General features: G+C 34.0%; 1 protein-coding gene across 4 annotated transcripts; it reads left to right on the top strand.

Moving 5' to 3' along the window:
* Nucleotides 1-2921: 2921 nt before the first annotated feature.
* LOC110453221 (NF-kappa-B essential modulator-like) lies at nucleotides 2922-24140 on the top strand. Of its 4 annotated transcripts, none has more exons than XM_021502078.1 (15): nucleotides 2922-3191; nucleotides 4817-5120; nucleotides 5548-5747; nucleotides 6307-6459; nucleotides 7218-7611; nucleotides 8203-8223; nucleotides 9938-10095; nucleotides 13199-13279; nucleotides 14027-14151; nucleotides 15657-15806; nucleotides 19123-19228; nucleotides 19738-19914; nucleotides 20423-20749; nucleotides 21602-21679; nucleotides 23216-24140. In XM_021502078.1, the coding sequence occupies exons 2-15, from the start codon at nucleotides 4862-4864 to the stop codon at nucleotides 23345-23347; spliced, it is 2361 nt and encodes a 786-aa protein (XP_021357753.1). In that variant the 5' UTR covers nucleotides 2922-3191; nucleotides 4817-4861; the 3' UTR covers nucleotides 23348-24140. The 4 variants fall into 4 exon arrangements, with proteins under 4 accessions (XP_021357753.1, XP_021357755.1, XP_021357752.1 ...); XM_021502077.1 differs by having other exon boundaries at nucleotides 2923-3191; nucleotides 19735-19914; XM_021502080.1 differs by lacking the exon at nucleotides 21602-21679 and having other exon boundaries at nucleotides 19735-19914.
* Nucleotides 24141-24590: the final 450 nt, after the last annotated feature.

Here is a 24590-nt window from a genome sequence, read left to right as displayed (position 1 = left end):
TTCATATCATGTTTATTGTTCGTCTTATTTCGCTATCTTTTAGAACATCGATCTGGTCCGATGTCTGTGAAACTTCAAATGGATTCGGAGTAGAATTGTAAAATCGTCCTATTAAAACCTCTCAGTGTTTGTATACTTCCGTAATGTCAATATTTTTACAGAATCTGAAATCAAATATGGCCACCAAGCCTTTTGTTTGGTTCAAACATTTGGGTCACTATATAATAAGCATAATCGGATTCGAATTCCATCTTTTGCGACACATTATTTTGCGAATGTTTTAGGACATTATATATAATAAGTAGTCCAGCTTTAGATTTAGATAGAAATTGTTCACGATATGGACCAGAAGTAGCTTTTTAAACAATTCAAATAAAACTTAATTTGAAGTATTACCAAAGACGTTTATATTACAATATACAGTCAAACCTGTATTTAAGAGGCCACCCAAGGAACCGGCAGAAATTGGCCGCTTAGTACAGGTGGCTGCAAAAACCAGGCTCACCCGAAAATCACAACCAAGTTTTCATACATCCACGAGTTATAAAGACATTTTCCCGGCAATATAGGCTGCTATGTTATTTTGATTTTTTCTCCCTTCATCAAGAGGGTACGATTTCAAACTTGAATATAAATGCATAATCAATAAAATACAAAGGCGTTTTGGTGATTAATTTCTTGAAATGATGAATTTATTTTTGTTTGGCTACACACGTGATCCACATACGTTTTACGCTAGCAGACAACTACCAGTACTGAAATCTACATGTAGATCTAGTTTTAATGAAAATCTGCATTGCGATGTATTCTGATCTATGTGGTTCAAATATTTTTCTAATGAAATGATATATCAGTATTTTAGTTAATTCATCACTTATAAATAAATTACTCAATAAACCTAGAACTTTGCAAAAATCTTTGAGCTTTCAACTTAGCGTAACGGTTTATTCACAGCACCCATGCGCCGTATGGAAAGTTAACACTAATGTCCTGATCTCGCACAGCTAAATATATAATTTACAAAGCAAATAAATATAAATTATATAAATAAATCACGACATAGTAATGTATACGTATCTGGTATTTATAGTAAGTCCGTGCTATTATGAAAACAGAATTAACAAAAGGTAAAAGTGTAAATTATTGGTGGTTTATATTACTTATTTAGATCAGCTGAAGTCCATTTAAACTTTGATCCCTCACAAAGAAAGGAAACGGCCTGTAGTTAAGCTAGGACCATTCATCTTGGTGTGGACATCGATCAGTCACACTAAGGTGATGTGCACTGTAATATATATACATGAACTGTAAGGAAGGAATCATTCTTTCCTCGGACTATCAGAGATTGGAACAAACTCCCTTCTCAAATTATGTCTTCTGATTCTGCTCATAAATATTAAGTTCTGTTTGATCTTCACTATGCCCACGAATCTAATATAATTCCGTGCTATGCCGAAGTAGGTCATCAAATGGTAGAAGTACTCATGGTATGCAGCCCCTTAATAATAGAGTTATTCACAAAATGTGATATCATTAAATCGATTTTATGATATCATAAATTCATTTTATGATATCAGTAATTCGATTTTATGATATCATAAAATAGACGCATTAAATGATATCATAAAATAGACGCATTAAATGATATCATAAAATCGAATTTTAGGATATCATTAAATGCATTTATGATATCATAAAATGGAATTTATGATATCATAAAATCGATTAAATGGTATCACGAACTTCGAATTCATGATATCATAAAATAGCCTGATTTAATGATATCATGAATTCGAATTAATGATATCATGAAATAAGCCTTGAGAAACTGTTAGCACGAAATAATGAGTTCTCCCCATCTCAGTTTTAGCGAATGAGCACACTTTCAATACCTTTCACTTCCTAAATGTGATATCATTTAATCGATTTAATGATATCATTAATTATTTTGTGATATCATAAAATCTAATTTATGATATCATCAATTTAAATTGGCGCGAATGGCAATCCAAACAGAGTTACCGTTCTTTAATTCCACATCCGCTTTCTGAGGGAACACTCATAAGAAAAATATATTTTATGATATCACAAATTCGAATTAACGATATCATTAAATCGGGTTATTTTATGATATCATTTAATCAAATTAATGATATCATACATTGGAATTATGATATCATAAAATAGCCCGATTTAATGATATCATAAAATAGCCCAATTTAATGATATCATAAAATGGAATTTGTGATATCATAAATTCATTTTGTGATAATACAAATTCGATTTTATGATATCACAAAATAATTAATGATATCACATTTTGTGAATAAATACCAAAACGGCGCCCCATAGTTATTGCCCTTTGCTAAAATATCGGACATATATACATGAATGTATGTTAAAACATTATTTTTCTTCTTCCAAACTCCCCGTATCAACATATTTTTAGTTTTTTTTTACCAATATGTGTCATAAATCTAACCAAATGCAAAATTCACAAACAGGAGAAGCCTCCAATAAAGTTGTTTTCGGGGAGCATAAGTCAGTTCCACCACGGAATTAAAATATCTAAGTCCGTGGTTCCACTGATACTCTTGTTAGTTTGCGTTAATTCTTTATAAAACAATGTTAACCCAGTTGAAGATTTTAAGATACGTTATATAATTCATTGGACGCGTGAAAGAAAGGCCTAGTTCAGTTCAAGTGCATTCGTTTATCATAGAATATTTCTGCGCCATCTAAACCGTTTCAACCAGGATGCGCGAATGCGACCATAGGGTATTCCCCTTATGACGCATAATTATAATAAAGCGCTAAAATGATTCCTGTCACAATTCTTAGTCCTGTTTATGTTTTACGCATAGTCAACTCAGTTTGGTTACCACCTTTAGCTCAACTATGCCCTATGTTTACTACGTGGAATTAACGACCGTTCCATCAGGTTAACATAACATTCGGGGAATTTCCAACTACATTTAGGGCTACGCATCAAATCACAGACATGGAAATTGTAAAGTCCAGAGGCTTTTTTCAGCTGAAAAGGAAGTCATAGAATTTAAATTTCATATTGTAGAAATGGTTTATGGATAAAAAAAGTGAAATATTCTGTCTGTCATCTTAAACGTTTCCTGTAAAGTTTTTTACTTTCGGTTTGTGGGGAACACTTTTGGAGCCTGCAATTTATCTGTTTGGTAAGCAGACACATCATTTATCAAACCTTATAATTCTTCTTGATACTTGTCATGTTGTCTTTTAATCAAACATATTTCCAGTAAGATTAAACATAAAAACCAATAGACATTATATATATCATATGGACTAGGACATCCTGCACGGTTACATGTTTGGTACATCTATATATTTTTGTCATTTGAGTGTCTTAGTGCTGACCTTTAGTACTGAAAGTAGACAACATTTGGTATCATAGTGTGTTTTTTCATTAAGGGCGCAAATATTACGTATTTGTTTTGGCGAGGTAAGCAATGAAGGACATAACAAATTGTTACCCACTCTCCCAAAAAAAATCCCTCATCAAGTCTCTAAAATTAGAAATATTATATGTATAAAACACTCTATGCCCAGGCTATTGTAGTTGGTGTGAATGTTTGAAATAAACAGGCATTCATATTTAATTTGTTTTATGATTTTTTATACAGTCCATTTAATACACAACTTAATCAACAGTCCCCAAATCAGTCAACATGTATGTGCCATAGCAACTACTGTAGTAATGGATGAACATCTATTAAATAATCAACAGTGTTTGTTTGAATGCCACCCCCTTGTCAAATTAATTTCAGAGGGCACATACTCATATCTAAGTTGGTGCAAGGGATGTGTGTTTATATAATGCCAACATTACAGGAGGTTACATTTGTCAGACCCTGTAGCTCTTAAAGCAGTAAATATACAATTAAGGTGGTAACATCTCATATGTGTTCTTTTCAGTGGTCAGGATAAAACATAAGAAAAGATGTGGTCTTGCATGCAGCCCAAGTGATGTTAAACCTCCCTGAAATTAACTACAATATCATAAATTATTCTGTTGTAAGATTTATTTTTTATAAAACATCAAGTATATACGTTACAATAACAATTGTATTATATTACCTGCTTTGAGTCAGCTCTGAGCAGGCAATATTTTACTTATGTGAATACAGTATATACTCTGATTTGCTGTAGCCTCGGGCTGTATCTTACATTATTTATCAATACATTGTACTGTTAAAAAATAGAACTGAGAAAAGTAAAACTTATTCAACCAGACCTGTTGAATGATATCTAGATGGTAAATAATATTGCACTACATAATCAGTACTTATAAATTGATCAGGGGACCGTCTGACATTTCTGTCATGGGGTAAAAATGTCATACATTTTGTATAACAAATAAGTATTGTTATCAACAGCGATGATTTTTTTTCTTTTTTTAATATGTATAAAAAATCTTTTTGTCACTAAATTATTGTCTGCGGGATGACAGAACTTGATACTGAAGCGGATGTAAAACCACTCAAACAAATAAGTCACTGGAAATCAGTCTATTGATATGACACCTAAACTTGGGTTAACCAGACTAAAGGCATCTGGGCTTTAAATGAACATTGACAACAATATTTGTAACTTTTACTTGCTCAGCCTTTTATCCTATCATGGCCCTTTCTCAAGGAAACTGCTCTCTGATGGTAATGACTGGGAAGAAATAGTGTTTAAGCCATCTTCCCTGGTCAACATGAATAGAGTAACTGTTTCCTATGGAATAATAATATCATACTTTTTATTAGTTTTCACTGATATCATTGATTATCATTTTCAGGTACAAGGAATTAGCAAACCAGGATGCGAGTAAAATGAAAACATAATGTCAGCATTATTTACAACAAATGGCCTCCCCTTGGTCAATGGGGAAAGTCAGAAAGTGGAACTTCGTCAGTCACCAGGAAGTATTAATGGGACGTCATTTGATGTGATAACTCCACCTGGTTCTGGGCAGAGAACTCCAGCAGATTTAAGTTATGTTAATCCAATGGGAATGGGGCAGATATCTATGACGGATGTAACACTGGAACAGGCCCTGGACCGAGTCCATGAGCTGATGAAGGAGAACAAGGATTTAAGAGGTAGGTTTGTGATGAACAATGATATATATAGTTGACTGAAATCAACTTTACTGGATATTAATTCTATAGAAATTCTTTCTATTTTGAATAAATACATTTATTTCTTGGTTCTGTTGCCTATGATCGTGATGACAAAATGAGTTTATTCTTTAAATACTGTTTTCACAATGTGTGCTGTAAAATATGTAATTAACAATTTTTTGTTTCGAAAATGTTCAATTTGGGACATGTATACATACAGTAAATTATCATATTGGTGAAACATTTATGTACACAGGTATATATATTTCTGTTCCATAATTATATTTTATATATATTAACTTGCTTGTACCTTACTATAAAGTCATAGAAAATATTCGACTTGCAATTGGCATCAATAGTTTAAGATGACATCCATGTGTGTTAAATGAAGTGTGTGTCCTTGTAGAATATATGAAGGAGAACAATGAGCTAATGAGACAGCAGTACAAAGCTCTGTCTGAGTACAAGTCCAAGGTCCAGGAGAGTAACTCACAAACCAAGGAGAAGTTTGAGCAGACACGCAATGTCATTCTGCTGCTAAAAGATGAAAATGCAAAACTGAAATCATCCCTACAGTCTCAGTCTGATGAGGCGAGCCGCACACTGGTAATTAAAGTGACATTAGATAAATATTTATGAACTTTGCTTATCCTAGTTCTGAAAATCTTGGGTATTTAAATTTTTAATGTTTCAAGATGATTACCTCATACTTCCCTTCCTGTCTCAAAGTTGGTCCATTCAAAGATATGGAAAATTTGCAAATCTCAAACATTTTTCAGAAACAGGAACTGAAATATCCAAAATTAACAAGATCCCAACAGTGCTTGTGTTTTACTAGAACAATAAAATTACACACTATTTAGCAATCAAAGTTAAAAGGCATTATTTATGTATGTGGTCCAGATGATATGATTTTCTCCCATTTCATTCTGTGAAATTGGTACATATGAAATAGGAATATTTTTCTAGTGTTCACAGTTTTCGAATTTTTATCTGGAGGTGACTCATGTTAAAGTTTAAGTCAGACTGTTGGGAAGCAGTCCTTTCTTTTTTGAAAATTCCTGTTCTGTCAAACAATTCTTTTTTTTTTAAATTATCTTAAAATAAGAATCAATTTTACATGCAATTCTCTTACAATTTACTTGTCCTTTTTAAATCTTATCAGACTGAAAGACTCGCAAATTTAGAGAGGACAAAAACAAGACTGAAAGAAGAAAATTCTGTAAAAGACCAGGAGATTGGCAGCCTGAGAACCCAGTTAAAAGAGCTGTCTCTCCACACTCAGTCAAACCAGGACAAAAGTTCTACAAATGATGTGGTGAGAATAAGTGTATTAAGGGTTGTAAGATTTGACTTCTGTTTATCTTTCTTTACTTTCATATTTTTATGGGGGAAAAAACAAAGTTACTTTAATTATCAGCCATTTTACAGTCTCATATTTTGTCTTTGAAAAGTATTATCAATTTGTTTATAAATATAATATAAATAATTCCTGTCAGACAAATGCTGACTTTTATCATATACTTAGGTTGCTATATATACAATGTATATTATTATAACACCAGCGTGTACATGTTTTCAATAATATCTATATTGTCAACCAATTTAGCATTATAAAGAATAAGACAATGATATCAAAAAATTCACAGCAAATGCAAAATTAGTGGTGTATTCCTATGTTTTTTTTCTGTCTCAATACTCACAAATTGTATAATTAAACCTTCTTTAGTCAAAAAAATGACAAAAAGAATCGCATTTCCATTCCATCTGACTACTTTTCTGTAATTCCTGAAGGTTGTCTCGTAAAAGTAATATGAAAAGAGAACTTGCTTAAAATCCTCTATGTATGTACTTATAACTATTCATGTTTAAGGTTTGCCTTAGGCAAAGCATATTTTTTCTCTGTGAACATTTGAAGAACATTATGAAATAATTAATCAAATCAGAAATGATAAAAAAATAATCGCTGAACTGAATAAAAAAATTTAGGGGCAGAGGGGAGGGAATAGGGAAATTGAAGAAAATGGTTTTATTAGTCAGTTATATTGGATATTTTTTTCTGATTTTACTTTGTAGGTATTTGTTGCTAACACTAAGGAGGATGAAGAAAGACTTAGGAAAGTCGAATCTGAACGGGACAGCAAAGCCAGAGAGCTGGCAACTATGACCTTACAGGGGCAGGCTGACCAAGAAGAAATTTCTAAGTTGAAAACTGACCTTAATATGAAAAAGAGACTGCAAGATGAATATGACAAATTATCTCTTGAAAACTTGGAACTGTCAGATAAACTACGAGCAGTGATAAATGAAAATAAAACATTGAAGGGGGATATGAAGAAAAAGAAAACAGAAGTTACAGATTTGGTGAGCACTGTTGAGGATCTCACGAAAAAGAATAAGGAAAAGGAAGGGGTGCTAAAGCATGCAGGCTACACCATGGTAGAAGGTTCTGTCAAACCTGGGGACAGATGTAAGTCATTTTCTTCCTTTAAAAAGAAAACATAACTAATTAGCTTGTACATTGTATTACTGGTAAAGATTAGCCCGCTTTCTGGACATATTTTGTATTTTTTTGAGAACCCTTTTTTCAATGAATATAACTAAATTCAATTGATAAGCCTTTTAACATATTTATAATTCAAAGAATGAAGACAAATTGTGATAATAATCCAGATCAGTAGTTCTTGGAAAAAAAATCTGTTCGACCGATCTGAAGTTAAGATCGTAAAATATTGACCTACTGTTAAATTGTTCAAAACTCTGCTAATATTTATCATATAATCAATAGCGGATTAAGTAAGTAATAGAAAGAAAAACGAAAATTATTAAAGATTTGCAACATTCTATATCAAAAATAGAACTGTTCAACAGTGAAGACAATAGCATGTAACTTTCAAAAGCATGGAAATGATCTGAGGCTTACTTGAATTTTGTTGGCAGTAAGTGGGATGCATGGCAAGTAAAATAAGTGGCATTATGTAAAGGTTTCACTTTGCTTTTAAACAACATTTATATATAATGAAATTATACTATTTTTAATGAAATTGAATATTATTTACAGTTGATAAGAAAACAGGGGAAGGTAACATTACACCTCTTCAGATTGAACTCCTGTCTAAAGCTTATACATTCTGTAGTTAGGTTCCCAGTCTGTGAATGAAAACCTAACATTCTGAAGCACTTTCTGCATTAGGCATTGAACTGTAATAAAATGCTGTCCAATTAATATAACAAATAGAAAATACTCTTTATTTTAAAAAAGCAAAAATATACAGAGGAGAACGTTTGATATATTCTTTGAAATATGATCAGAAAAAACAAGGAGAAAAACAGTTTTAAAGACGTTTGGTATGTCTTCCAAAGTGCAAGAATGTCATATTTCCTATAATAACTAGGGGAGTTTCTTCTTGGAAATAAGAAAGTTTACAATTTTATCTCACAAGATTTTGGTATCAGCAGTGACTTTCATCATGTTTATTACAATATATATATACTGTTACGTGTGAAGAAACTCAATCTTAGACTTCAGTTCTCTGATAGTTAGTCTTACTGTACATGTCATCAAACTAGATGTGGATATACCTTAAGGAATACTACACCATCTGACATGTAGGTCACATTGACCTAATTTTTCCACTTCACTGCCTTTGGTTAAACTTTGTGTTTGATTCAATTTCTTTGGTTACACTTTGCCTTAATTTTCCATCGATGAAGTGATGGACACAAGAAACATTTCCTGTTTTGTGAAGTTTTAGTTTTAAAACAGTATACATGTAAATGTGTATGTGTTCACTGCTTGCAAATTAAAGATCAAACACTTCTCATAGTTTAACACAGTGGCAAATCATCTGTGCGAAATTGTCAAATCATTTAATCTTGTGACAGTATTTATTGGTGAATGGCAAAATATTTATTTGTTGCATCAGTTCCTTTATCTGCTATTGGTTATGATGAAATATCCATGCATGATTGCTTACAAGTGCTGCATCTCACGAGAAAGGCAGACTTTATTGCAACACCACTTTTAGTACATGTTTAGTTTGCTATATTTCAGCCTGCAAATTTATGTTTCAGACAAAACAAAACATACATTTACAGTATTTTGAATCCGTAGCAAGCTGTAAAGCCTGAATTGTGTGCCAACAAACACATTTTAGTCTATATTTCTCGTCCACAGATTTGGTCATATTACATTCAAACCTGCTATTAAAAGGCCACGTTTATCGTTCCCCACAAAGTGATTTCATTGTGAACTGAACCTGTATGTAATAAATCTGATCATCTGTGTTAAGAGATCAGTTTTTCGACTTCTATAAGGTGGTCTCTTCGTACAGCTTGGACTGTACATATATTATGATAAGAGGATTTTTGTAACAGTTGATAGTGTACATAGTTGATTAATATAATTGTTATGCTTCTTTTCACTTGCATTATTTTACTGTTGGATTCTAAATTTATGTTTTAATTGCTTATTAGTTATCACAAAACAAACAACAAGTAATCAAACTGTGTTATATACCCCTAGATGAAGGTCTAATTTTTGTTTTTGAAACTTGTTGCACATAAGATATCTCAAGGGTTTTTTAAGAATCATATTTATTTCATCATCTATAAACCACTGCTTGGAATTACTCCGAATGAAACATGTAGATATTTAAGCTGTCCAGTCTGTGATTTTAAATTCATTTGATAAAAGATTTAACAGATGTGCATAGCAAACTGTACAAATGAAGTTAAGGGGTTTAGGGTTATGCAAAAAAACAAATCACTGACTCTTTCGGTTTGGCATGTTCCAGGGGAGTTCCCGTCCTTACAGACAATGGGATCTCGAGACGAGGACCAACTACAACGGCAGGGAATGCGTGTGGCCACACCCTCTGAGGTCATGATTCAGATCCAGGATAACAGCAAGGCAGAACAACTCCAACGTCAGCTGTCACAGAAAGAACGACAGGTCATACATGAATTATCTTAATATTTAATAGAATTTCTTAATGCAGAGGGTATCATTGTACCAGTTATAATTGTGAAGATGAGTTTCTTTCAGTGTTTTTACTTGGGACTTTTATATTGAATGTAAAGAAATCAACAGGAGTTTGTTTCCAATTTAAGAGTAATACTTCCCTTGACAAATCATATTCACCTGTCATCTTGATGCTGTGCATTTAGAATTCCTTGACAGCAACGTTGGTCAAGTGTGAGATTTACAGTGTATAGGTCCTGAATTTGACCTCCATCTTTTTTTAGGTTTTGTAGTTTTACCTCGATATTTACTTTTCAAACATTAAAATTTCCATTAACTAAAATGTTTGTAAAATATATCACAAGATGTGATTTAAATGGAATTCTTCTGTAAAAAGAGACTTTACACAAATATAGTAATATTGACAATGATAATGATATCTTTTAACTTGATTGTGTTATATACTTCAACAGGAATAACATTTTATTACATTTTGCCAGTGAGATATCAAACTCTGTTAACTTGATAAAACTAATATTTATTACATTGTGACAGATATCAAAAGTAATACTTGTCACAGTGTGAAAATATTACTTTTGGTAATGACCAATAACACAATGGTTTCCTACTGCTTTTTAAAGCTGCATATTTTCTGGTCAGTTGAGAAGTGTTTTCACTGGAAAAGATGCATATAAATGTCAGGGACGGGCTGTTTAGGGAGTAGCTCTGTTGTAGCAAATGTACAATATTTTTTGTCTTAATCTAGGTTTTCAGAGTTTGTAAAAATGTACTTATTTATATTTATCTAGCAACATGCTCATGCCAGGTAATAAGCCCAAACATATTTCTAACAGTAGTTTAATGGAAGTGTCAGCAAATGTTATTTAGTTGTCCTATAATAAGCCCCCCCCCCCNCCATCCCCGCCTTATTGCTGGATAAATACAGTATTTGAGATTAACACAAAGTGTGAACTTGTAACGTCTTGAATACAACATCTGAGTTTAGTTATTAGTGATTATGTAAACATCATGCAAGCAGTGAACATTATAATAAGTTTATTACGTAACGTTATAAGTCTGTAATAAGTGTATTATGTAACATTATAAGTCTATAACAAGTGTATTATGTAACATTATAAGTCTATAATAGGTGTATTATGTAACATTATAAGTCTATAATAAGTGTATTTTGTAACATTATAAGTCTATAATAAGTGTATTATGTACCATTATAAGTCTATAATGAGTGTATTATGTAACATTATAAGTCTATAATAAATGTATTATGTAACATTATAAGTCTATAACAAGTGTATTATGTAACATTATAAGTCTATAATAAATGTATTATGTAACATTATAAGTCTATAACAAGTGTATTATGTAACATTATAAGTCTATAATAGGTGTATTATGTAACATTATAAGTCTATAATAAGAGTATTATGTAACATTATAAGTCTATAATAAGTTTATTATGTATCATTATAAGTCTGTAATAAGTGTATTATGTAACATTGTAAGTCTATAATAAGTGTATTATGTAACATTATAAGGCTATAATGAGTGTATTATGTAACATTATAAATCTGTAATAAGTGTATTATGTAACATTATAAGTCTATAACAAGTGTATTATGTAACATTATAAGTCTATAATAGGTGTATTATGTAACATTATAAGTCTATAATAAGTGTATTATTTAACATTATAAGTCTATAATAAGTGTATTATGTAACATTATAAGGCTATAATGAGTGTATTATGTAACATTATAAATCTGTAATAAGTGTATTATGTAACATTATAAGTCTATAACAAGTGTATTATGTAACATTATAAGTCTATAATGAGTGTATTATGTATCTTTTTAAGTCTATACTAAGTGTATTATGTAACATTATAAATCTATAATAAGTTTATTATGTAACATTATAAGTCGATAATGAGTGTATTATGTAACATTATAAGTGTATAATAAGTGTATTATGTACCATTATAAGTCTATAATGAGTGTATTATGTAACATTATAAGTCTATAATAAGTGTATTATTTAACATTATAAGTCTATAATAAGTGTATTATGTACCATTATAAGTCTATAATGAGTGTATTATGTAACATTATAAATCTGTAATAAGTGTATTATGTAACATTATAAGTCTATAATAAGAGTATTATGTAACATTATAAGTCTATAATAAGTTTATTATTTAACATTATAAGTCTGTAATAAGTGTATTATGTACCATTATAAATCTATAATAAGTGTATTATGTAACATTATAAGTCTGTAATGAGTGTATTATGTAACATTATAAATCTGTAATAAGTGTATTATGTAACATTATAAGTCTATAACAAGTGTATTATGTAACATTATAAGTCTATAATGAGTGTATTATTTAACATTATAAATCTGTAATAAGTGTATTATGTAACATTATAAGTCTATAACAAGTGTATTATGTAACATTATAAGTCTATAATAAGTTTATTATGTATCATTATAAGTCTGTAATAAGTGTATTATGTAACATTGTAAGTCTATAATAAGTGTATTATGTAACATTATAAGGCTATAATGAGTGTATTATGTAACATTATAAATCTGTAATAAGTGTATTATGTAACATTATAAGTCTATAATGAGTGTATTATGTATCTTTTTAAGTCTATACTAAGTGTATTATGTAACATTATAAGTCTATAATGAGTGTATTATTTAACATTATAAATCTGTAATAAGTGTATTATGTAACATTATAAGTCTATAATGAGTGTATTATTTAACATTATAAATCTGTAATAAGTGTATTATGTAACATTATAAGTCTATAATAAGTTTATTATGTAACATTATAAGTCTATAATAAGTGTATTTTGTAACATTATAAGTCTATAATAAGTGTATTATGTAACATTATAAGTCTATAATAAGTGTATTATGTAACATTATAAATCTGTAATAAGTGTATTATGTAACATTATAAGTCTATAATAAGTTTATTATGTAACATTATGAGTCTATAATAAGTGTATTATGTAACGTTATAAGTCTATAATAAGTGTATTATGTAAACTTTGTGCAGATGGATGAGCTTGTAATGGAACTGCACCAGAAGGATCAGGAGCTGCAGCACCTACGAGACACCAACAGCAAGCAAGTTCAGGTGATTAACTACGTACACTGAAACAGTTACACTAGTCTGGGATTGGTTCATTTTCCTGTTTATAGGCAGATACATTGATTTTGTATACATGTACGTCTTTTGTGGTTTGAGAATTACAAAACAACACAGCCCAGAAAGAACCATGGAGAAGGTTTTAATGTGGTGGGTCGATGGGTGGTACAGTGGATGACGGTCTCGCCTTTCATCAAGGCAGCCAGGGTTTGATTCCCTGATCCTACATTAAAAGGTACAGTGTCACCTGCCTGACCACATGGGTTTTATCCAGGTAGTCCGGTTTCCTCCCACAATCAGACCCCAGTGTGCTAACACCCGGGCAAACAAGAGTGATTAATATATGTTACAATTAATTGTTTCATAATTGTCGTAAAATAAATAAAGTTTATATATTTGATATGATGTGGTAGGAAACCAGAGTACCCGGCAAAAAATACATTTGGCCAAAACCTTTTCATGCCTGATCGGGAGTCAAACCCCTACCGTAATAGCAAGAGGCGAGTGCACTTTCTAACGCACCACCAACCCAACCGAGAATATTATCTACATACCAAAGCATTAAAAGGTTTCTGCGACTTGGTTGTTTTTCTAGTTTTAAATAGATGTACATCATCAATAGTCTTATGAGCAAGGATGGACATGAATGTTTAAAAAGTGATATAGATATTTTCTGTTGTCATCAAACTCAGAAATAGAACATTATTACTATTGATTTCATTTTTGCTGCTTCAGTCACCAACCTACACAGGAGATGTACAGAGTCTGATGTCCCAGAATGTGGCACTGATGACAGAAATCAAAAACACAGGTGTGAAATTGGAATCAGCTAAGCTTGCTGTGAGTAAGAAAACCACCAAGTAAGTATATATACAAAGTCAAACATGGTAGTTTAGCTCAATGTATTTAAAGCATTTAGATATTAAAATCACTACTAAAATCTTGTATTCTTTATGACCTCTTTTGAGAGACCACCATTTTTCAGTATTATAATAAACTTGTGTTAAGAAGCCATTTACAGGTCTATCAGTACAGTAAAATATTAAGGCACCATACTTTCTATCAGTACAGTTAAACCTGTCTTGGGGAAGCATCCTTTCTCTCTGTGTGATAAATTTGGAGCACCCATTCTATTGGAACAATAATATTTGCTATGAAGGACCCTTTCTATTGCTACAGTAGAACCTGTCTTGTGGGACCACCCTTTCTATCAATACAGTAGAACCTGTCTTGTGGGACCATCATTTCTATCAGAACAGTAGAACCTGTCATGGGAGACATCCCTTTCTATCAGAACAGTAGAACCTGTCTTGTAGGACCACCCTTTCTATCAATACAGTAGAACCTGTCTTGTGGGACCATCATTTCTATCAGAACAGTAGAACCTGTCATGAGAGACATCCCTTTATATCAGAACAGCAGAACCTGTCTTGTGGGAACACCCTTTCTAGCAATACAGTAGAACCTGTCTTGTGGGACCACCCTTTCTATCAGAACAGTAGAACCTGTCTTGAGAGACATCCCTTTATATCAGAACAGCAGAACCTGTCTTGTGGGAACACCCTTTCTAGCAATACAGTAGAACCTGTCTTGAGAGACCATCCTTCCTATGAGTACATTAGAACCAGTCTGTGAGACCAACCTTTCTATCAGTATAATTGGAACTGTCTTGAGGGACTACCCTTTCTATCTGTACAGCAGAACCTGTCTTGTGAGACCACCTTTTCTATCAGTACAGTAGAATCTGTCTTGTGAGACCAAATTTCTATCAGTATAATTGGAACTGTCTTGAGGGACTACCCTTTCTATCAGTACAGCAGAACCTGTCTTGTGAGACCACCCTTTCTATCAATACAGTAGAACCTGTCTTGAGGGACTACCCTTTCTATCAGTACAGTAGAACCTGTCTTGAGGGACTACCCTTTCTATCAATACAGAAGAACCTGTCTTGTGAGACCACCCTTTCTATCAGTACAGTAGAACCTGTCTTGAAGGACTACCCTTTCTATCAATACAGAAGAACCTGTCTTGTGAGACCACCCTTTCTATCAATACAGAAGAACCTGTCTTGCGAGACCAACCTTTCTATCAGTATAATTGGAACTGTCTTGAGGGACTACCCTTTCTATCAGTACAGCAGAACCTGTCTTGAGGGACCAACATATTCATCAGTGCAAGAAAACTTATCATGAATAAGCCTTTCTATTTCTACAGTAGAACATAAAATTCTGTACTGTTCTACCTGTAAATGGGTGTCTGGTGTTCAGTTTTCAAGATTATTGGGTGAAGGCATCATATTGTACTACATATATAAACTGAGTCATGAAGTGATGTCATTGGTAGTGATAGAAACATTTCCCCTCAGAATTGCAGAGCTGGAAGAGAGATTGCAGGTCCATGATAACCTGATGTCACAGAGGGATGAGGAACATGCGATAATGGACTCGCTGCGCATGTCTCTCAAGGGATACGAGGAGGCACTGAACGCGGAGCGCAGGGAACACCAGAACACCAAGTAGGTATCAATTCTAACACAGCTGTTTAATAGACTGTTTATGCTGGTTTGGTTAAAGATTTTACTATTTCTAGTTTTAGTTACTACCAACCACTATTGTTGTCTCAACTGGCAGTGTGGCCGCAAAGTGACGATAGTAATGTTTTTTTTTCTAGAGGTACACATTGTCAATTTTCATCCTTAAATGAGATTCTCATTAATGTTAGTTTGAACCCTCTTTTAATAAAAAGCTTGGCACCAAGCAGCAGCAGATCATGTTGGTTAAAGGGGAGATGAATAGAAAAAAGGACAGCTCCTCCATGCAAAAAATGTTTCTTATAATATTACTTGGGACATCCACACCCTTCAAGACAAGGACACCATTCATTGAAAACACTATGCATATGCATTCGTGTTCTTAAGTTAAGCTTATATTCATTTTCAATTTGCAGGAAAAATAAATAATTCTAATGTAATTTCTTACCTTCCTATATGCTGTCAAAACATTTTACATAACTCATTATGGTTTGGGGAGCGTCCATCTGTCCATACTTTGGTTTCTGAAAAATAACTTAAACAAATATTGTTCAGTTTTTATGAAACTTGGTAAGCATATACAATATATGAAGACTGATGCTAAGTTCAAAGTTGAGCAAATTCTGTGTATTACCATGTACTGTTCCCTAATTGGTACATTTCCTATTTGGTTTCCACTGGATACATTTCTTAACTATCATTCATTTTTAGCTCACCTGGTCGGAAGGACCATGGTGAGCTTATGCCATACAGCAGCGTCCGTCGTCCGTCCGTCAACTTTTCCTTCAAAACGCTACTAGTCCTGAATGGCCATGTAGATTTTGACGAAATTTGGTCTGAAGTATCCTTAGGCCAAGGGGACACAATTTTGGAAGTAATTGATAAGAAATCAGAAATATCTTTGGTTTAAATGGTGCAAGACATTAGTTGATTATAAGACATGGAGACAATTTCAATTTTAGGTCACCTGAGACAAAGTCTCAAGTGACCTATTGCGATCCCCTTTTGTCAGGCGTCATCCGTCGTCCGTCCTTAAACAATTTACATTTTCGACTTCTTCTCCAAAACCCCTGAACCAATTTCAATGAAATTTTGCAGAAGCCTTCCATGGCCAAAGATCAACAAAAATAGTGGCCGATTTGGTCCCCAGACCCCAGCTGCCTGAGGGGCGGGGCCAAAAAGGGTCTAATTGACTAAAATTTCAAAAATCTTCTTCTCAAGACCCAGATATGGTAGAATCAAATACTCTTCATAGATGGAAGGGTCTTAAGGTGCTTTACCAAAACATGAATTCCATGACCCTTGGGTCTCACCTTTCCCCCTGGGGAGGGGGTAAACTATACTATAGTTTATATAGGGAAATCACATTTTGGACCAACATTTGTTTAATTTCCATTGGAGGTAATTCAATTTAGGTTAGCATTATCAGTATTAGGTAGCAGTTTGCTGGTATGCACATATGAGCCCTGACTGTCCCCAAGGGGCTGACGGGTGGGGCGAAAAAGGGTTGAATTGACTGAAATTTCAAAAATCTTCTTCTCAAAGACCCAGATATTGTAGAATCAAACACTCTTGATAGATGGAAGGGTCTTTAGGTTTATGACCCTAGGGTCTCACGTTTGCCCCCTGGGGAAGGAGGGGGGGCAAAATTTATCACGGTTTATAATGGCAAATGATACTTTGAATATTACATGTTAATAACTTGATTGGAATTATAACCTTGAGTTGACAGTTTGATGCTTTGAAAATTTAGAGCCAGCCCTACCCCCAAGGGCTGTAGGGTGGGGCCCAAAGGAGTCAGTGTGCTAAAATTTCTTCATTTTCCTTGTTTAGAATCAGAGGTGCTAGTTTCAAATACTTTTTAGTCTTAAATCTGTATGTTAGATATTGAATAAGGTGGTTTTATTGTTTTTTGTCACTTTGAATAATATTTTTGGCCATGTTAAAAACAAAATCAACTCTCTGTAAATATATATCAGGTGACCATTAAGGCCCATGGGCCTCTTGTTTTTTTCCTGGTTTGAAATACGGACAAAGGGAAGCAATTCCTATGCAAATTAATTTTTAGATATACATTCCTTCATGCTTTCTACAGTACGTTTTTACCTTTCACTACGTCACAAGAGAAGTTCTCAACTTTACTGAGTTATATACAGCACACATGTAGTTTAATTCTTCTTCTTTACATAATTTCTGTATTTTTAGCTCACCTGGTCCGAACAGCCAAGTAGGTTTTGACTAAATTTGGTCTGGAGCATCCTTAGGCCAAGGGAACTCAATTTTGTATAAATGGTGGGTGTGAGGGGCGGGGCCGAATAGGGGAAATAGAGGTAAAACCTTTAAAACCCTTCTTCTACCGTAGGGATTAAAGGATTTTATCCTAATTTAGGTTGGAGCATCCTTGGGCCAAGGGGTCTCAATTTTGTATAAGCAGTGGGTGTTGCCCCCCTTGGGGCAGAGGGGCGGGGCCGAATAGGGGAAATAAAGGGAAAACCTTTAAAATCCTTCTCCTACCATAGGGATTAAGGGATTTTATCCTAATTTAGTCTGGAGCATCCTTGGGCCAAGGGGACTTAATTTTGTATAAGCAGCGGGTGTGGCCCCCCTTGGGGCAGAGGGGCGGGGCCGAATAGGGGAAATACAAGTAAAACCTACAAAATCCTTCTCCTACCGTAGGGATTAAGGGATTTTATCCTTATTTAGTCTGGACCATCCTGTGGCAAAACGGACTCAATTTCGTATAAACAGCAAGTGTGGCCCCCTCGGGGGCAGAAGGGAGGGGCTCAATAGGGGAAACATAGCAAATTCTTCAAAATCCTTCTTCTTCTGTAGGAATGACAGGATTTTGTCCAAATTTTGTATGAAGCATCCTTGGGTGAAGGGGAACCAATTTTGTATAAACGGTGTGTCTAACCCCCCTGGAGGCAGAGAGGCTGGCCCAATAGGAGATATAGAGGTAAAACCTTTAAAATCCTTCTTCCACCATCGGGATTAAGGGATTTTTTTTGGAGCATCCTTTGGCCACGAGGACTCAATTTTGTATAAACGGTGGGTATGACCCCCCTAAGGGCATAGGGGTGGGGCTCTGTTTGAAATTTGTTATATCTCAAGTACTGGATGGATCTTTCTGAAATTTCATTTGTACTTACAGCACCTACCATGGAGTGCTATATCTTTACTTCGTACCAATTATTTTAAACATATTCAGGTGAGCGATACAGGCCCTCTGGGCCTCGTGTTTAATATCTTATATATTTTCCAAATTTTCATATAATATACATTGGTATCAATTTACTTTCAGAAAACAGCTGATGGAACTAAAGCAAACGTTTAACAGTCTAACAGCAGACTACAAAAGTATTATTAATAATTTTGAATCCTTCAAGGAAAACAGCATGAAACAGCAGGTATGTAAAATAACCTTTTATAAAAAGCATCAGACACCAGACATCATAAACAGTGTATCATGCGGAGGGGGTCACACTCCCCTGTGGTTCAAAGTGATCTTTTTTCGTATTCCTCTTTGGGTCATATTTTTAGCCCTGGTAATAATAATAATAATTTGAGGTTCTTATATACTGTTTTGTCACAACCTAGTTCGTAGGTCGTCTCAAAGCGGTTTACAAATTATCCGTAGTTATAGGGCCTTTGCAACCAGCCATTATCTTTCTCAACTCCCTGGGTACAGCTGGTGCTGCCATTTCGGCACTCACAGCTAGAATTCAACAATTCTAGCACTGCCCAACCACGTACTCATTTACAGCTGAGTAGAGTGAAACAAGCAGGGTAAAGTATCTTGTTCAAAGATACAACATCGAGCCGTGACATGACTCGAATTTCATGAATACAGACTTTGGACTTGACAGTATTTTGATTGTTTGTCCCATGGGTAAGCTATAACATCACATTCCAGAAGCTGTTTGTTGACCCTTGTGAGAAGCAAAAATTACTTGAAAGGATCAGTAAGCTTACAGCAGAAATGATGTCTGGGGAAGAAGCAGGAAAATACCGGGATGAACAGTTAAAGAAGTTGAAAGAGGAAATAGAACATCTGAAATCAGAAAATGAAACCATTCCAGTGCTGCGTGCACAGGTAAGTTATTGAATACTTTTTACCCAGTAAACACTGTATATCAGGAAATTTTCGCCCAGTCAGACTTCCGCTCTTCGCCCTTCATCCATGAAATCAATTTTCGCCCAGTGTTAATTTAGCCCTTTACATTTAATTACTATGTTTATTATGCTGTTAATTATATTCTGATGTCCAATACGCATCAGTTCCTACTATGACTTCAGTTCACTTGGCGCAATACCAGAAACATTTTTTTTTAGCCTTTGCCTGATTTCGAACTTTTTCAGAATTTCAGTGTGGTTCAAACTTTTCCTATAGAAAGGATTAAAAAATCTAACCGTCTGCCTTTCTGCCCATAAACCCATTTTCATCGCTGTTATACACAGTATAAACACAAGTTAATATATCAAACCAGTGTAGCTGGTCCTCTGAAAGCTATGAGGTTAAAATTGAGATGGAAGGTCAAATTAATTACAATGTATGGAATTCAGAAGATATCTGTTTTTAATTTGAAAATATTACTGAGCAGGCTGAAGTCTGGAAAATGGACTTTGACGCTGAGAGGAATTCCAGAGAACGGCAGCATGCAGATAATCAGCAGTTGCAACAGGAGTTTCACAACCTACAGCTTCAGAATCAACAACTCCTGGACGAGCTGGAGACACTGTCCAAAGGGCAATTTGCTGAGATGCAACGAAAACACGGTGGAGCAGGGTCTCATCAGCAGATGATGCAGAACTACCTCCAGGTGGCGGGCCCATCGACCCCTGTCATTCACAGACCCCCAATGCAGTACCCCTACCAGGACAACATAAATGTGACGCCCCCGGCACCCCATACACCCCATACACCACAGGTAAACAGAATAAACAGGTTCCTAGGTACTGATTGTCATTCACTTGCCCCCAAAATACTACACACAGAGTAGGGGCATCAATAGTTTTAAGTGTGTAATTCTCAGTTTGAGGCCTTGAGTTGTCTCCATGTATTTTATTGTATATCTGAAGCTGAGTTCACACTTGAATGACCTGATTAAACTTGTTTATCATAAGTATTGCTTAGTTCTCATTGGCTCCAGTAACTGGAGTTAGCAGAGCATCCCACCTAACCATGATTTATGATAAAAGCTTGCTGATCAAAATAATGCTGGTCAGATTCATAATTTTATACGGAATGCATTTCTAATTAATGTGCATCTGACAATACCTGGTAAAATTGTTATGTATATGCATCAGTGTAAAATGTAATATCTTCTTTTGTCAATTTATGCATTATATACATATACTTGTATTATATATACCTATATGTACATTATATATATATAGGCTTGTATTACAACCCTCCGAAAATTCTTAAATGTATAAGCATTTGTCACAACTTTCCAAAAATTCTTTTTGCTTTGAAATGGATTTATATGAGAAGTATTCTTTCTCTTTAAGAGCTTTTTATGCTTACTCAGTGTGCTTCAAGTTCATCTTTTTTTATTTAAATTCATTAATTGCCAGATTTGCTTATTTATAAATGCTGTAGCATGACAAACCAATTTCAGTAGCTCTGTATAAGTATAGCAAATCAATAGGAAATCAAATGGATAATGCAGGTAAATAAGTGTCTGTAGGTTATCTGCACTCTGTGGGTTATTATGTAAATGGATAACCCATTGTTTGAGAAGCTGTGTGGGTTATCATATTTACGATTTTGTTTTCAGCCGTCAGCCCACCCATATGTTAACTACCCCTACCCCCCACAGCAATATCCTGGTGGGGTGGAGGCGGGCCATGGACAGGTAAATCTCGTCAAGCATGCACATCATACCTGCATTGTGTTGGTCATCGCTGTTGTTATTTTATTTCTAAATCATTTTGTAGCATCTCAAGTAGTCCCAGATCACTGGAGCATGTGAATCCATCTGGGTTATCTCCCCCTATTTTGTTTTAGTCTTCCTCATTGCTATGGTCATCATTTAGTTTATTATCATGCTTTTCACAAGTATACGCCAGTGGTGGATTTAGAGGGAAACCTGTGACCCCTTCAATGACCATGACCTAAGACAAACATTTCTTTTGATTACCTGTCACTATAAGTGCCTGTGAGATTTCATGGAGCAGTATCCTTCTGTCTTCTGTCTGTCGCCCATCACATTTTCTTGAAATAAATTCTTTTTAAGTCAATTAAGGCCTGCAGTCAATTATTCTTTAAACAAAATTAAATTGTACACAAACAATGAAATTTGACTAGTAGCTTGCTTTGGTAGTTTAATAGCTCTATGAAATATGTGAGAATAAATATTCTTGAACCACATTCAAGTTCTTGGGTAACAAATACATATACATCTATGTTAAATCTTTATGCTACCTCTTCTAATAAGAAACAAAGTCCTTCACTTTGCTGGAGTGCAAAGTTGTCCAAATTACCTTGCCCTATATTAAAGGTAGCAGAGGCTAATGTTTCGTAAAATTCAAACCATCTCGAAGAAATGTTATCTTTGGCGTATAGATCGCAGAATGGCATGTAGATTGCAAAAGTGAAGGGCTCTTGATTGGCTGAGATTAAGTAATCATTTCAGCATTAAATATATATTCCACCAATATCAAATAACAGGTGAACATTGCAGGTCCATTTAGCATTTTGCTTTCATGTAACATGATGTTCGAGTCCCTTCCTTTAAGTTGCTGGATCCACCACTGGCTATCACTAGCTGCCAGATCACTCACATTGAAGAAGGAAACATTTTTCAAGTGTGTGCGTGTGTGTGTGTGTGTGTGAATTATTATTATTGTCAAATGTCACATGAATATTCACTTGTAAATATCATATATGTAAATGGGGGTAATAATGTTTATTATCAGTGAGAACATATATGTGTTGATGAAAAAGTCATCTGCAGATTTGAAGTGTAATGTTTTGATTTTAACTTGTCCGCCGAAAATACTCACCTGTCACAAGTTGAGAAAAAATTTTTTTACCAAGAGTTAATTACTTTGAAATCAGATATTTTTGTGGTGCTCAAATTTTATGGTTCCTGAAAAAAAGCCTTTTAGGGTGCTTGAATTTGTGGATTACATGTACCCAATCATAAGGAGGGTAGCTTTATGTCTAGTTCTAGTTAACAAGATATCACATTAATTTGGAATGAAGAATTGATCGTGATGAAGATCCTGATGTCAAAAATGTCACAAATACAAATCCACAAATAGTATCCATTCGAGTCCCTTTGAACAAGAGATTGACATGTTATTGATTATTTGACACATCAAAATCATTATGAATTAAATAGTTTAACAAAAACCTATAGCTGACCTTGTACACTCTCTGTTTACAGCCAGCGTCGCGGGGCAGTGGAAGTTACCCCGAGGAGGGAGAATACCAGCCTCTGTGTTGTCCGAAGTGTAACCTGTCATGTCCTGATGTCGATACCCTACAGATACACGTCCTGGACTGTATCGATCACTAAAGACACAGAAGTAACGCAATCGTGATGGCTGAGTGAGATATCTGAAACTTTTTATGATGGTTCAGTATTCTGAAGACTTACCAAAACAGTTTTAATTCACAGGATTACACCTTTTGCTGTATTATGCTTTTAATATATGTTGAGCTGCTATGGTCATTCTTTGAATTAACTACACATTTTTTGCGGTATCTATATTGTTTGTTGACTTTTCATGTATAGTACAATGTATTATAATTAACACAAGGATGATTAAAGTGACTTAACTTTTTGATGATCAGAATCTTTCATCAATTTTGCACATCTTATAGAAAATATCAAATGTAATTCTTTGTTTGCATCAGGAAGACAATTTTTTTTTTGCTTTTTATTTTGTGACATTTTGGATGTAAAGCAATATTAAGTTCTGATAATGTGAGATTAAGAGATAACTTCATAATTATCACACATTTGTTAATATTGATTATTGTAGATATATGAGACTCATTTTAATATAGGGCCACTTTAGAATTGATGGATTTCATTTCAAAAAGTGTTAACCACTATTGGACCATTACATTTACCTGGTAGTTTGTTAATTTCTGACTTAGTTATCTGATGTTGTTTCTGCTGAGCTTTGATAAAGACTGTTTTCAAGGCCTGCTTTAACACCTAAAGGTCCTGCAGACTTCATCAAGGAAGGAAAAATCAAATGTCACATTTAAAAGAAGAAGAAAATCAGTATATTTGCATAAACAAACAGACTTCATTTCTGATCTGTATCCAAGACTAGTACAATGTATCTGTATAGAGAAAAGGGAATTTCTTGTTGTTTTTATCTTTGTAAGTTGTGGTAATTCAGGTAACACATTAAACTTGAACATTGGAAACTTTGACAAGTACAGTAAAATTAACTTTGTTACTTTTCCAATATTTCTCAAGTAAAAAAAATTGGTATTTGGCATTATATTGAAGGTGTTAAAAAGGAATATTCAGAAAAAGTGTACATTGGAAGGATGTTTTAAATCATGATTGTAAACAAGAAAAGGGTGCTGTAACACGGAGGTTTCACGATAGTAGTAATAGAAACAGCTGAATCTATGCACATACTTTTTACAGTGAACAACATTGGAAAAAAGGCCTCCTGTTCTGTTTGATAATTCAAGATTGTTTTTTTCTGAAATAGAATAATTCTGAAATTTGTCAGCCCAACGATGGCAATTCCTTTTAGTAACATTCGGAAATTCATACACATGGTCAGAGTTTA

Source organism: Mizuhopecten yessoensis, unplaced genomic scaffold (genome assembly GCF_002113885.1).
Source record: "Mizuhopecten yessoensis strain PY_sf001 unplaced genomic scaffold, ASM211388v2 scaffold7201, whole genome shotgun sequence".
Taxonomy (NCBI): domain Eukaryota; kingdom Metazoa; phylum Mollusca; class Bivalvia; order Pectinida; family Pectinidae; genus Mizuhopecten; species Mizuhopecten yessoensis.
Note: the sequence above shows the minus strand (reverse complement) of the source record. Positions and strands in the feature narration are given on the sequence as shown.

Bases quoted from the DNA above. Each gene is read 5' to 3' on its own strand.
- LOC110453221 (XM_021502077.1), top strand. From the start codon at position 4,862: ATGTCAGCATTATTTACAACAAATGGCCTCCCCTTGGTCAATGGGGAA. The intron at 15,807-19,122 runs GTAGGTATCAAT...ATTTACTTTCAG, and splicing joins AGGGAACACCAGAACACCAA to AAAACAGCTGATGGAACTAA. The intron at 20,750-21,601 runs GTAAACAGAATA...TTTTGTTTTCAG, and splicing joins ATACACCCCATACACCACAG to CCGTCAGCCCACCCATATGT.